Here is a 15,477-nt window from a genome sequence, read left to right as displayed (position 1 = left end):
GCAATCAGGAAGGCGAGCAGTTGGGAGCCAGCAGTCCTGGATTGTGAGAGGGATGTCAGACTGCCTGTTTAGGCCCAATCCCTGTGGATATCCCTCGAGGGGTCCCAGATTGGAGAGGGTGCAGGCTGGGCTGAGGGACACCCCCCAACCCCGTGCACAAATTTCATGAACCGGGTCTCTAGTATATACATAAAAGTCTATTTAGCTATAAATGCATTTTAAAAGGTCTGAAAGTGACTTACACCAAACAGATACAATGATTCTCTCTGGGAGCAGAGGATGTGAGGATCATGGAGGAGACCAGTTTTCTCTGCACTGTGTGTGTTTAGCTTTAAGAATGTCTTAGGGGTTGCACATGCAAATCAAAGCCCATAAAGGCCGCTGGGCAGATGATTCTCCAGGCCCTGCCAGCTCTAACATTCTCGAGTTCTGAAGATCCTAACCTCAGCTGTGACGGGCTAATGAACCTTGCACAGGCAGGAGGACTCGGAGTTTCATGAAAAGGAAAACAGAACCTTGCCTAGCGAACTGAAAGGATTTGGTTCTTCAAAGCTGGAGAGCACAAAATAGAAATGTAACAGAAACAGCAAAAGTAAGTCTCCCGGGAGCGAGGCTGGATGTGAGTCATGTGTCTGCAGCTTCTTGGCCACCCGGGATGTGGTGGCTGCTGTTCTGTCATTCACGGACGGCAACTGTTACATTCGCCAATGGGTGCTACAAAGCATGTTTTCCATCCTCACTTCGCGACAGAGCTGTGGCCCCACCCTCCTGGCCAACAGGAAGCCAGGCCCAAGGACCAATCAGAGGAGTGGGAAGCAGTGAGGACGCAGTCACACCTGGGATGGGAAGAGGCCAACAGTGCTGATGGCGGGCGGCCCCACCCTGGCCACACGCGTTTGGAGCGTTCGTGCCATTTCCAAGAAGCCCAGCGCTGAATACGGCAGTACAAGACTAAGTCTCCACCGGAGGGGTGCTGAGGGACACAGCGGTGTACCCACACGCTGGGCCTCCTTGGAGCCACGACCGACGACTGGGTCCCTGTTTACAGGTGTGTGAGGACGCACCAGCGGCCCGGCAGCACTGGCAGCAGAGCACAGCCCCGCGGTGCAGTTCGAAGCCCTGGCTGGTGCCTGGGCTGTGTTTGCACTGAAACACAGAACCGTCTGAACATACACTAGGACCTTCATAGCAATTACATCTGCACTTGCACTGTTTTCTGCAAGGAACACCAATGACTTGTACAATCAATAAAACGAATAACTGAGAAAGAAACAAAGCTGAAAACCCTCAAGAAATCTTTGTCAGAAGTAGTAGTGGCAGCTGATCCCTCCCCAACCAGTGGGAGTCAGAGCCGCGGCTAAAGAGGGCAGGATGGGAAGGCTGGAGAGAACAGCAAAGCAACAGCAATAGGCTGGCATGGTGCCCTTGCCTCCTGGGAGCCCTGCCCGACAGGACCCTGGCAACCTTGCTAAGGCGGACAGGCAGGTAGGAGAGTCCTCAGCTCAGTGATGGGGGACCCGAGGCTCAGAGAGCCAGGAGGAGACTTGCCTGCAGACATGCAGACCCAGGACTCAAACCCAAGCTTGTCGCCTGGCCAGCGTGGCGCAGTGGTTGAGCGTCAACCTATGAACCAGGAGGTCATGGTTCCTGGTCAGGGCACATGCCTGGGTTGTGGGCTGGATCCCCAGTGGGGGGCGTGCAGGAGGCGGCTGAGCAATGATTCTCTGTCATCATTGATGTTTCTCTCTCCCTCTCCCTCTCTCTGAAATATATATATAAATTTTTTTAAAAAACACACAACTTGTCAAGCCCCAGTTGCCTGCTCTTTCACAAAAAGAACAAGGCCAAATATAGAGCATTCCTCTCCTAACGTCTACCCAAGAGAAATAGAAACGTGTCCACACAGGATTTGCGTAGCACTGTTCATAATAGCCGAAGGGAGAAACCACCGGCAAGTGCCTCGGATGACGAATGGATAAACGGAATGTGGTCTCCTCCTACAATGGAGCCATCGTGGGCAATAGAAAGAGAGGACGTCCTGGCAGAGGCACGCCTGGCTGAGCGTGGAAAACATTATGCCAGGTGAAGGCAGCCGGCACGAAAGGCCACAGGCTGTATAATCCTGTTTGTATGAAATGTCCCGAAAAGGCAAATCCACAAAGACGGGAAGTAAATCAGTGGTTGCCAGGGGCTGGGTGGGATGGGGACACGGGGGGTGATGGGTAAAAGGTATGGGGTTTCTTTTTAAGGTAATGAAAAAGGGCTAACATTGATTGTAGTGACGAATGCATGATTTTATGAATATACCAAAAGCCATTGAATCGTACGTTTTAAATGAGTAAATTGTATGGCATGTGAATTATGCTTCACTGAAGATGCCGAAACACTTTTACAAAAGAAGATAAAAGAAGGGGGCCCTTGTGCCCCAGCACTTCCACGAAGATCGGGCATTTTATGGCACAAGCACACACTTTGGAAACACGGGTCCCCACAGCCTGACTCGAACCTCCCCCACCTCCTGCTTTCCAGAGCCCAGGTCACCAGGTGGCCCCTGCCCAATGCCAGCATCACTCTTTTTCCTTCATCTGCCGGCAGGTCCTTATCTTGCTGGAGGGCCAACTTGTTTTGGACCCAAGATGCCTAAGCTTGCTCTCTGCGTCGGCATTCTCAGAGCAGCAGGCAGAGCTCAGAACTGGTCACAGGGCTTCCTGTGGTCACTGGGCGGGGCAGGAGCCAGTGCTGCCGGGCGCGGCCTCCCAGGGCTCAGGTGGCAGGGATGCCTCCCTTCCCAGCGAGTCCTCAGACACTGCCTCCTCCGTGTCATTCCCAGTGATGGCCGTCCTCTGAACAAGCTGAGAGCCACCCTGGGCGCGCTGAAAAAATCAGTATCATCACCAAAGTCTGCCAACAAGCAGGGATGTCCATACATCCTGGGGGCACAGATACTGGTATGACCTCTTTGACCTCTTTGCAAGGCAACCGGCAATGCCCAGCCAATTTCTACACCTACAAATGTTTTGCTCCTGCCATTCCCCCTCTGGAGGAGGGGGTGGGGTACCTGGCTGCACACCCCTGTGAGGGCAGGAGAACATACTCACAGGGACACTATGGAAGCGCTGGTTTTGGTAGCGGGAGACTGGAAATGACCTGCAAATCCATCCACAAGGGACTGGCTGCCTATATCACGCTGCTTCCAAGCAATGGCACGGTCTTCAGCCTTAAGAAACAATGGCATAGCTGTGGCTCAGTTGGCTGGAGCGTCACCCCAGGCACCAAAAAGCTGCAGGTGCGATTCCCAGTCAGGGCACATGCCCAGGTTGCGGGCATCGTTGATGTTTCTCTCTCCCTCCCTCTCCCTTCCTCTCTGACATCAATAAAAATGTATTTTAAAAAACAACAACGTATGCAAGACAGCACACTGCAGTCACCCACAGCCCAGTGGTGACGATCGCGGAGGCTCGGGCTTTCTGTCAAATGCTAACCGACAAGGGCTGCTGCGCAGGTTAAACGAATGGACATGAGCACGCGTGCAGCGCAGCGGCAGCCTGCCCACAGCGCCGCCAGGACGCTCCGGCTGGCATCAGCCCACCGTGCAAGGAAAGAGGGCCAGCGGGGAGGCTTCTCCATGTACATAATTTCTGCAGTTTGAACCCTTTTTACCTTGTTCATACGGTAGTTATATATTACACAATATATACATTTTAAACTTCGCTTACATATATGTAGGAGCAGATGTATCACAGCACTGCCTACAACAGGGAAAAAAGGAAACAACATACGTGTCCCTCAGGAGGGGTCCCCTAACCCACGCACCTCATGTGACGGAACACAGTGGAAGCCACCTTACACACAGGAGAGTGTGCTGATGTGGAGCCATCCCCAAGAGTGCCCCAGGACAAGAAAACAATTTTTAAAAATAAAATGTCCTACTCTATTAAAAAATGTAAAACAGATATGCTTATTCTGGGAAATGGAGAGATGAGAGAGAAGGAGAAAAGGAGCGAATCCCTCGTTACCAAACCCTGTCCCTGTGGGCGGAGGCCTGGCCTGGGTAAGGACGGAACCCGCCATCCAATACACGCCCAGCACCTGCCTGGCGGAGCGCGTTGGAGCAATGCCAGGTGGCCATTTTGCTTAAACCAGCCAGGTTGCCATGCCGACAGTAAATAATTAGGTTTGTCGAGTGCCAGGGAGAGTGAGGCTGGGAAAACTGAGCTGCTGTCTCCCTCCAAAGTCGCCACGGGCCAAGGAACGCCCCTGAGCCCACTTCAGACGACAGGGCCTCGGTCGGGCACCCAGAGCTCCACCTTGCAGTCAGAGAACAACAGAGGGGGACAGGCTCACAGCAGGCGCAGCGGGTGCCCCGCCCCAGGAGCACAGGAGATGGCTAGGGCCTCTGTCTTCAACTCGGGTCCCCAGGGAGCCACCTACCCATCCTAACGGGCACAGAGGCGGCGGGGAAAGAGGCTCAGGCAGAGACTCAAAGCAAAGCCCGAAGGCCCTGGGCCTCGGGCTCCCAGGCTGGGGGAGGACTGGGAACTTTGCCTTCTTGATTTGATTTTTGCTTTATTTTCCTTCTAAAAACACTTTTTCTGCATGTAAGTAACATACATGTAGTTTTAAAAGCGCCAAATGTTTATAATAATATGTAATGTATGATATATAATACATGATATATAATAAAATAGGTCATCAAAGTCCCCCTTAACTGCAACCTCCCCCTCAGAGAGAATTACTGTTTATTGTTGCATGCAAAATTCTCAGTTTTTGTCATGCAAATACAAATATATGTGTATATATATATGCTTACATAAAAGTGGGATTGTATTATATTTCAACTTGCTTTTTTATATATCAGCATATAAAAACAAACAGCAGCCCTAGCCGGTTTGGCTCAGTGGATAGAGCATCGGCCTGTGGACTAAAGGGTCCTGGGTTCGATTCCTATCAAGGGCACATGCCTGGGTTGTGGGCTCAGTCCCCAGTAGAGGGCGTGCAGGAGGCAGCTGATCAATGATTCTCTCACTATTGATGTTTTAATCTCCCTCTCCCTTTCTCTCTGAAATCAATAAAGATATATTTTAAAAAAACAAAACGAAAACAAAACAGCTTATGAAATCAAAACAGATGGTACGTGAGGACCAGCACTGCGCCAGGCTTTCCACAGATCCGCCCCAGATTGACATATCTGTGCCTGGCTCCAGGCCCAGCCACACGGACCGCCTGCGCTCTCAGGTAAGTGCAGCATCGGTGGGACCGGCTGTAACAGGTCCTCTGGATGGACGCCTGAGCGGTTTCCATGTTTTCCTTCGTCTCCGGCAGCGCAAAGCACACTCTGAATGTGTAAATGTGACACTGGTGCTCACATTTCTGTCCTGGTTCTTGGTGGAGGCGGGACCCCATGCGGGATTCGCAAACATACGACGGAGAATACTTGGGGTTGTCATAATGAGTGGGGGTATGTGGCCCTTGTGGGAGGGCCAGGCATGCTGACTCTCCTGCAGTACAAGGGACAGTCCTACCCACTAAGAACTGTCCCTCCCAAATGTCAACAGCACCCTGGACGAGACACTGTGGCTGAGGATGAATCTTGGAGATGGGATTGCTGTCTGAGCTATAAGTATTTTATTTTAATAACTACTGTCAGTCAGATGGCCCACAGGGGTTTTATGTAAATACTATCTTCCATGTGCTCTTTGGAGACAGCTCCCACAGGGAAGTGAGCTCAGCACTCAACCATCGCCTCACTGATCCCAAATGAAGCACCTACTGTGTGCACAGCATGGTTCTAGGCACTGGGGTGAGTGGCGAAAGGTCACACAGGGCCCTGCCCTCACGAAGCTCACGCTCTAAAGCCACACCTACAGAAAAAACCCTTCCTGGGTCACTCGGCCTGCGTTCCCTTTAAAAGCCTCACCATACTGAGCTGTTGTGGTCAGAGACGGTGCCCATCCGTGTCTGAGACCCTTCACCTTGGGGACCCACTCAGTGTGTGCTAGAAGATCCCCCAGACCCGTTTCCTGAGAACAGGCGGCTGGATGGAGCCCCTCTGAGTCCTCCCCTGCTCCCACCCCTCCCCTCCGCTCCCGGAGACCAGCAGGATCCTCCTGCCCTGGAAACAGCCCCTCTTCTGTGACCCCCCAGTCCCACCCCATGCCCTGGCCAGCACTGACCACATCAGAGATGGAGGATGCCTGACCCAAGCTAGGCCAACCAGATTCCCCTCCTCCCACCCCCGGAATTGGGGTGCAGAGGGTCAAATCTGCCTTTGCATGTGGCTCCATCTGTAAGGAGGGGACCATGGCTGGGAGGTCCATTTTCTCACAGTGTAGACTGAGGGGCAGAGAAGAATCTATACTAATCAAAGGGTAATATGCAAATTGGTCACAACAACAACCGAACAGCAGGCTGCATGGGGCAACCAGGCCAGCAGGGGGGTTAGCGAGGAATGACCAAACGACTGACCAGCAGGCTGCATGGGGCGACCAGGCTGGTGGGTGGGGGCAGTTAGGGGAGACCAGGATGGAAGAGGGGGGCAGTTGGGGGTGACCAGGCTGGCAGGGGGGCAGTTAGGGGCAATGAGGCTGGCAGGCAGAGGCGGTTAGGGGTGATCAGGCTGGTGGGGGGGGCATTTAGGGGCAATCAGGCAGGCAGGCAGGTGAGCAGTTAGGAGCCAGTGGTCTTGGATTGTGACAGGCATGTTCAACTGCCGGTTTCGGCCCAATTCCTGGGATTGGGCCAAAACTGGCAATCGGACATCCTCTGAGGGTCCAGATTGGAGAGGGTCCAGGCTGGGCTGAAGGGACCCCCGCTCCACCTGGTGCACGAATTTCATGCACTGGGCCTCTAGTAAAGAATAGGCAGAGAGGGCCTGGCTGGGTAGCTCAGTTAGTTAGAGCATCAACCTGATACACCAAGGTTGTAGATTCGATCCCTGGTCAGGGCACATATAAAAATCAACCAATGAATACAATAAGAGGAAAAACAAAATGACATCCTCCCCTCCCCTCCCCTCCTCTCCTTTCCCTTCTCCTCTCTTCTCTTCTCTCTCCCTCTCTCTCAAAATATCAATTAAAAAACAAAACACAAACAGAATAGGCAGAGATTGAGAGACGAGATAGAGACAGTCGGTCCTACTGCCTTCTGGCTCCTGGATCTGGTCACTTTCACCCCTGGGTCCCAAGAAACGCCTCAACTGTCACAATCAATTCCCCTTTCGCCTTCAGCCTGTGGAGCCGGATTCTGTTTCAGGAGTCCCTCCGCCCACCCCTCTGGGGCAGGACGCCACACACAGGGATCTGGCCTGGAGCCTTCCTGACCTACATGGACAGAAGGAGGCTGGACAGTCTCCCGCCCTCCCCTCGGGGCCTCCATAAACAGGCAGGGGGGCAAGCCACAACCTCACCCTTCAGTGGCCCCAACCTCAGGGGGACCCCCAGGGCTATTTCTGGAGCTGCCTGCCCCAGAGGAACTCCAACTAGACTTCTGGCCCTGAAAGGAAAAATATTCAACTGTCCAAGAACTTGAATTATTAATTTTCTAAGAACAGATGGATTCTGAGTTTACAAACATGATTTTAATTTCAAATCCCTAATGGTAGTAAGCATTTTGCCTACTAGACCTGTTTGTGAGGATTAAATTAAATAAGGACAACAGTACTGCATTACTTTTTTTCTCACCACCAGTTATACAAAAGTCCAGTAATGTTTCTCTTCTTCCTCTCCTTTACACGAGCTTTGCCATGATATGAACACAAATCCCTAACAAAACAAGTGCCCTTTTCCTCAAGCCAGGAGGAGGATGCCCAACCCAAGCATGGGCTTTCTTTAAAAAAATGTTTTTATTGATTTTTAGAGAGAGGAAGGGAGGAGGGTAGAGAGATAGAAACATCAATGAGAAACATCATCCATCAGCTGCCTCCTGCACAGGGAATGGAGCCTGCAACCCGGGCATGTGCCCTGACCAGGAATCGAACCGGTGGCCGTGGTTCCTGGGTCGATGCTCAACCGCTAAGCTACACGGGCCCACCAAGCACAGGATTTTATTACTGCAACCAACGCCAAGGACTACATTTCACATCACGTCCCTGGACCACATGCACACAGGGGTGGAATAAAAATATTTAACTGGTCCGCCGTGAGAAGCTGATCACCACATTTACGTGTGTGAACGTGTGCATACACATGTTCCGAAAAACAATACCTTTACAATTTGTAATGCCTCCCAATATTTCCTAGTCTTCTGTTCTCTTCCATTTCTTAAAAAAGTTGATCAAGGTTTTCACAACCAGGAGTGGGTCCTGAGCAGCTCTGAGAAACACTCCTCTAAGCTGACAATCCGCTTAACGGGCACAAACTCACACCCAGGAGGCACCGGCAGTGCTGCCCGTCGGACAGAGGCGAGAGCTGACAATGGTCCGTCGGGAGGTGCCGGGGCCGGGTAGACGGGAGGTGACAAGGGGCCGGTAGACGGGAGGTGACAAGGGGCCGGGTAGACGGGAGGTGACAAGGGGCCGGGTAGACGGGAGGTGCCAAGGGGCCGGGTAGACGGGAGGTGACGAGGGGCCGGGTAGACGGGAGGTGACAAGGGGCCGGGTAGACGGAGGTGACAAGGGGCCGGTAGACGGGAGGTGCCAAGGGGCCGGGTAGACGGGAGGTGACGAGGGGCCGGTAGACGGGAGGTGACGAGGGGCCGGGTAGATGGGAGGTGACGAGGGGCCGGGTAGATGGGAGGTGACAAGGGGCCGGGTAGACGGGAGGTGACGAGGGGCCGGTAGATGGGAGGTGACGAGGGGCCGGGTAGATGGGAGGTGACGAGGGGCCGGTAGACGGGAGGTGCCAAGGGGCCGGGTAGACGGGAGGTGACAAGGGGCTGGGTAGATGGGAGGTGACAAGGGGCCGGGTAGACGGGAGGTGACAAGGGGCCGGGTAGACAGGAGGTGCCGGGCCCGGGGCAGACGGCGGCGGTCACTCACCCTGACGTGGAAGGAGCTCCCCGGGGAGGCGCCGAGGCCGAGCTGCTCGCTCCTCCTTAGGTCGCTGCCGTGGTCGCCGCCCTTGCCGCTGCCGCGCTGGTGCGCCCCGGGGTCGTCGGTGAGGGGGCAGATGAAGTAGCCTTCCTCGTCGTCGCTGTCTGGGTCAGAGTCCCCGTCACGGCCAGCCCCGGAGGTCTGGCTGCCGCCAAGGCCTTCCAGGCGGAAGATGAGGTCCTCGTCGGCCATGCTCCCGGGGTGCCCGTGGTAGCCAAGGGGGGGGTGGCACCGCCAGAGTTCCTGGGCAGCAGCTGCGGGGAAGGCCCTGCAAAGGGGGAGCAGGACGGTGGGTGCCGGGCCGGGGGAGGGGCTCCTGGCCCCGCATCTCCGGGTGACAGAGCTGCGACCTCGGGCAGAGCGGCCGCGGGCCTGGGGAGGCGCCTGGCGGCGGCCGGCAGCAGCACTAAATGGACAGGCTGGGCGCCCAGAATTCTGCTTCCAAGAACCCAGCGCTAGAACAAGGCAGGGGCAACCGGAGCGATCTTCTCAGGACATTCAGACCAAGCGGGGCCGCTCAGCTCCCCCCAGCTCCTCTCCACATTCTGGAACAATCTCTGCCTTCGAAGGTTCCAGGCCCAGGACCTGGCCTCTGCTGGTCTCCTCCCGCCGGGCGGCTCCCCACGCACACTGCTCTCCCCCATCCCTGAACACGGCTCCCCACGCACACTGCTCTCTCCCATCCCCTGAACACGGCTCCCCACGCACACTGCTCTCCCCCATCCCTGAACACGGCTCCCCACACACACTGCTCTCTCCCACCCCCTGAACACGGCTCCCCACGCACACTGCTCTCTCCCACCCCCTGAACACGGCTCCCCACGCACACTGCTCTCCCCCATCCCCTGAACACGGCTCCCCACGCACACTGCTCTCCCCCATCCCCTGAACACGGCTCCCCACGCACACTGCTCTCCCCCATCCCCTGAACACGGCTCCCCACGCACACTGCTCTCCCCCATCCCTGAACACGGCTCCCCACGCACACTGCTCCCCCCCATCCCCTGAACACGGCTCCCCACGCACACTGCTCTCCCCCACCCCCTGAACACGGCTCCCCACGCACACTGCTCTCCCCCACCCCCTGAACACGGCTCCCCACGCACACTGCTCTCCCCCACCCCCTGAACACGGCTCCCCACGCACACTGCTCTCCCCCACCCCCTGAACACGGCTCCCCACGCACACTGCTCTCCCCCACCCCCTGAACACGGCTCCCCACGCACACTGCTCTCCCCACCCCCTGAACACGGCTCCCCACGCACACTGCTCTCCCCCACCCCCTGAACACGGCTCCCCACGCACACTGCTCTCCCCCACCCCCTGAACACGGCTCCCCACGCACACTGCTCTCCCCCACCCCCTGAACACGGCTCCCCACGCACACTGCTCTCCCCACCCCCTGAACACGGCTCCCCACGCACACTGCTCTCCCCCACCCCCTGAACACGGCTCCCCACGCACACTGCTCTCCCCCACCCCCTGAACACGGCTCCCCACGCACACTGCTCTCCCCCACCCCCTGAACACGGCTCCCCACGCACACTGCTCTCCCCACCCCCTGAACACGGCTCCCCACGCACACTGCTCTCCCCCACCCCCTGAACACGGCTCCCCACGCACACTGCTCTCCCCCACCCCCTGAACACGGCTCCCCACGCACACTGCTCTCCCCCATCCCCTGAACACGGCTCCCCACGCACACTGCTCTCTCCCATCCCCTGAACACGGCTCCCCACGCACACTGCTCTCTCCATCCCCTGAACACGGCTCCCCACGCACACTGCTCTCCCCCACCCCCTGAACACGGCTCCCCACGCACACTGCTCTCCCCCATCCCCTGAACACGGCTCCCCACGCACACTGCTCTCCCCCACCCCCTGAACACGGCTCCCCACGCACACTGCTCTCCCCCATCCCCTGAACACGGCTCCCCACGCACACTGCTCTCTCCATCCCCTGAACACGGCTCCCCACGCACACTGCTCTCCCCCACCCCCTGAACACGGCTCCCCACGCACACTGCTCTCCCCCACCCCCTGAACACGGCTCCCCACGCACACTGCTCTCTCCCATCCCCTGAACACGGCTCCCCACGCACACTGCTCTCTCCATCCCCTGAACACGGCTCCCCATGCACACTGCTCTCCCCCACCCCCTGAACACGGCTCCCCACGCACACTACTCTCCCCCACCCCCTGAACACGGCTCCCCACGCACACTGCTCTCTCCCATCCCCTGAACACGGCTCCCCACGCACACTGCTCTCTCCCATCCCCTGAACACGGGGAACCTATTCCCACCTCAGGGCTGTTGTACTGGCTGTTCCTTATGCCAGGAACAACCTTCCCCATCTTCCAGCACTGAGTTCTTCCTCATCATCTGGATCCCAGCTCAAATGTCACATTTCAGGAATATTCTCTCTGACTCAATTCAAAGAACCCCTCGAATTCCTCAGAAAATTAAAAACAGAACAGCAATCCCACTTTAGGTATTTATCTGAAGAAACCCAAAACAATAATTTGTAAAGGTCTCTGCATGTTTATGTCCGCTGCAGCGTTATGTACAATAGCCAAGATATGGAAGCAACCCATGCTCATCAGTCGACAACTGAATGAAAAAGCGGTGCTACATGTCTACAATGGAATCCTGCTCAGCCATAAAGAAAGAATGAAAAGAATGAAATATCACCACTGGTGACAACATGGATGGATGTAGAGGGCATTATGCTAAGGGAAGTAAGTCAGACAAAGAAAGACTAATACCACATGATCTCACTTACATGTGGAATCTAAAGAACAAAATAAAATAGAAACAGACTCACGGATACAGAGAATATCTGAGGAGTGCCGGAGGGAAGGGCTGTTATGGGGATGGGTGAAAGAGGTGAAGGGATTAAGAAGTACATCATTGGTAGCTACAGAACAGTCACAGGGATAGGGAATATAGTCAATCATATTGTAATAACTGTGTATGGTCCCAGGCGATCACTTTGTAAGTTATATAAAGGTCTAACCACTATGCATACTCCTGAAACTAATATAACCTTGAACATCCACTGTATTTGAAAAATAAAAAAATTATTAAAAACAAAAAACCCCTCTCAAAGGCATAACTAGTCACTCCCCTGGCACATAGTCTGTTTTACTTTCTTCATAGATTTTCCCAGGCTGAAATCATCTCATTCACTCATTTACTGTCTACTAGAGGCCTGGTGCGCAAAATTCATGCGCTCGGGGGGTCCCTCAGCCCGGCCTGTGCTCTCTCGCAGTCCGTGAGCCCGGCTTCTGGCTGCGTGTGTGTCTGTGTGTACCCAGAGCTCCCACGGTGAGCCCTGTGGGAGCGTACTGACCACCAGGGGGGTGCGGCCTCAGGTCCCCCACTCCAGCCAGGTGCCACGCAGCCTCAGGTTCCTGCTGATTGCTTGTCAGGGGAACCCTGCCTCCGCTGTGGGCGCAGCCATCTTGTGATGGTGTGAGGGTTAATTTGCATATTACCTCTTTATTATATAGGAGGATAGGATGTCCCAGTGCTTCAAAGAGTGCCTGGCAGAGTGGGCACTCAATTCATGTCCCGGAATGAGTGAGAGACCCGCAGAGGTTCTTAGTAACAGTCCAGGGCTCATCCACAGAGGCCTGCCCACACCAGGAAAGGCTTTGGGACTGTCAGAGTGGGAGCTCTGGAGACACACAGACATGCAAAGATAGTCAAGAAAGAGTTCACCAAGGCTGATGAACAAAAATCAGAATTATTTCTATGTACTAGCAATGAACAATCAAAAATGAAATGAATCCAGCCGGGTGTAGCTCAGCGGTTGAGCATCGACCCAGGAACCAAGAGGTCACTGGTTCGATTCCCGGTCAGGGCATATGCCCGGGTTGCGGGATCGATCCCCAGTGGGGGGCATGCAGCAGGCAGCCAATCAATGATTCTCTCTCATCATTGATGTTTCTATCTCTCTCTCCCTCTCCCTTGCTCTCTGAAATCAATAAAAATATATTAAAAAATGAAATTAAGAAAACAATTGCACTTACCAAAACAAGTGCATGACTTGTACAACGAAAACAAAACATGTCCAAAGAAATTAAAGATCTAAATAAATGGAAAGACATCTGTGTACAGAAGATTTAATATTGTTAAGAGGACAGTACTCCCCAAATTGATCTATAGGTTCAACCCAATCACTATCAAAATCCCAGCTGGCTGCTTTGAAGAAACTGAGAAACAAGTCCTAAAGTTCACATGGAAATTCAAGGGACTCAGGATAGCCAATACAATTGTGAAAAAGCAAAACTAAGTTGGAGGAGTCATACTTCCTGAATTCAAAACCAAGCTACAGTAATTAAGACATTGGGACTGGTGTAAGGACAGAGATGCAGATCAATGGAATGAAACTGAGACTCCAGAAATGAAACTTCACATTTATGGCCAACTGACTTTTGACAAGGTTACCAAGACTATTCAGTAGGGAAAGAATAATCATTTCAACAGCTGGAGCTGGGACGAATGGATCCACACTGAAAAAGAAGGAAGTGAACTCCTTCCTTACAGTATAGACAAAAATTAACTCAAATGGATCAAGGACCTTAATATAAGATCTAAAACCTTATCAGGAGAAAATCTTTGTAACCTTGGGTTAGGCAAAGACTTCTTAGAAATAACACCAAAAATACAAGTTACAAAAGACTAGATGAGCCCAGCTGGCGTGGCTCAATGGTTAGGCATCAACCTATGAACCAAGAGGTCATAGTTCTATTCCCAGTCAGGGCACATGCCCAGTTTGTGGGCTCGATCCCCAGTCAGGGTGCATGCAGGAAGCAGCCAATGGATGATGTTTCTCTCTCATTGATGTTTCTATCTCTAAAAATCAATAAAACTATATTTTAAAAAATAATAAAAATAAAAAAGGAAAAGGATGTTTGTAGATGCAGCAAAACTTTCCACAAGGCCCCACGAAAACTCGCCAGCCTGTGATGGACTGTGGGGCTGGCGGGAACTTGTTAGGGTTCGGGTAAAACAGCACATTTCTATACTGTTTTAACTTTTTTACAAAACTGATTGCCTTCAATATAAAATAATAAATAGGTGAAATGTTTTTTTAAATGTTAGATCAAAGCAATTATTCCTAACAGCTCTCTCTGTGGACAGCAGGCTTCCAGATCCAAGGGGGGGGGGGGGGACTTGCTTGAGGCTACCCCAGCAGAAATGGCTTACACCCTAAGCCAGCGCACACCCACCAAGCCTAAACTGAAATCCCAGGACACTGCTCAGCTTTCCTCTGTGTAACGCACTCCGCCTGTCTAGTGTGCTCGTTTTGTTGCTGTTCTTTCCTGTTCCTCAATGCATCACCCTACTGACTTCTGACTCAGCTCGACAATCGCTGCTCTGGGTGTTCACTTTGTTTCTCACCCGCAGGGCAAGGTAAGGTCACTGCTTGGATCCAATGCCTGAGGCACTGATCCTGTCACCAAACCCTCCCTGGTGCCCCGCTGTCTCCCAGCCCCAGTGCCTACTCTGCCCTGGTCAGCCCACGGCCAGGATCCCTGCTGACCAAACGGCGGGGAGCCTGGAGCTGGGAGTAGGTCCAGCCAGGCCACGGCGTCTGGGGCAGGGATGATGCCAGGGAGGAGCCTCGGCTTCAGCCTGCAGCCCTCCAGGCAGTGCTACAAGTGCTCGGAGCAGTGGGTAAGTGCCTGGACGGCTGGTGACCTTGACCAGATTAATTCATCTCACCGACGCCCCATTGTGAAGGGGGCCCCATTGTGAAGGGGGCTGCGCAGGTCAGTGTCCTGAGGGAGGTTCCACGGCTGTCCGTTCACAGGGGAATATCCCAGAACCCCAGTCCGTGGCCGTGTCCACCAGACCTGCCGTTCTCCTCGGCCTGGGAAACAGCAGCGGCTGCGGACAAGCAGCTGTTGGCGGGCCCGGGGCTGTGCGCTCGCAGGCACTGGTGTGCATTCCAGAACCGAGTGAGCAGATCTGTGTGTGGCTTTCCGTTGTCATAAATTTGCTCTTGATGCAGCTGTGGCGGCCGCCTGCTAACGGCCCCCAGCAACTGTGCTCTCTCTCTTAGTAACAGAATCATTGGTTTTTGGCTAAGCACATGGCCACGCAGACTAAGTTCTACATTTCCCAGATTCCTTTGTAGTTAAGTGTGACCATGTGACCAAGTTCTGGCCAAGAGGATATAAGTAGGACTGTTTTCAGCTAGAAGGAAGGGTTTTTATTTATTTGTTTATTATGTCTTGTTTGTTGGTTTTTTAAATTAGAGAGGCTTGAGCATTTAAAAAAAATACATATTTTTATTGCTTTCAGAGAGGAAGGGAGAGGGAAAGAGAGATAGAAACATCATCGATGAGAGAGAATCACTGACCGGCTGCCTCCTGCACGCCCCACACTGGGGACCGAGCCTGCAACCTGGGCATGTGCCCTAAGAGGGAACTGAATCA

At 53.8% G+C, this 15,477-nt stretch overlaps 1 protein-coding gene across 2 annotated transcripts in view; it reads right to left on the bottom strand.

The window, feature by feature from the left end:
* Window positions 1-15,477, bottom strand: part of EEF2K (eukaryotic elongation factor 2 kinase) — a 60,747-nt gene that overhangs the window by 36,706 nt on the left and 8,564 nt on the right. For both annotated transcript variants that reach the window (XM_079791598.1, XM_079791597.1), the window contains exon 2: window positions 8,975-9,296. In XM_079791598.1, the coding sequence (XP_079647724.1) occupies window positions 8,975-9,220 (246 nt within the window). In that variant the 5' untranslated portion in view covers window positions 9,221-9,296. The remainder of the gene's footprint in view (window positions 1-8,974; window positions 9,297-15,477) is intronic.

This window comes from Cnephaeus nilssonii, assembly GCF_951640355.1.
Source record: "Cnephaeus nilssonii genome assembly, chromosome: 2".
In the NCBI taxonomy this organism is placed as follows: domain Eukaryota; kingdom Metazoa; phylum Chordata; class Mammalia; order Chiroptera; family Vespertilionidae; genus Cnephaeus; species Cnephaeus nilssonii.
The sequence above is the reverse complement of the archived record's forward strand: the minus strand, read 5'-3'. Positions and strand labels throughout refer to the sequence as shown.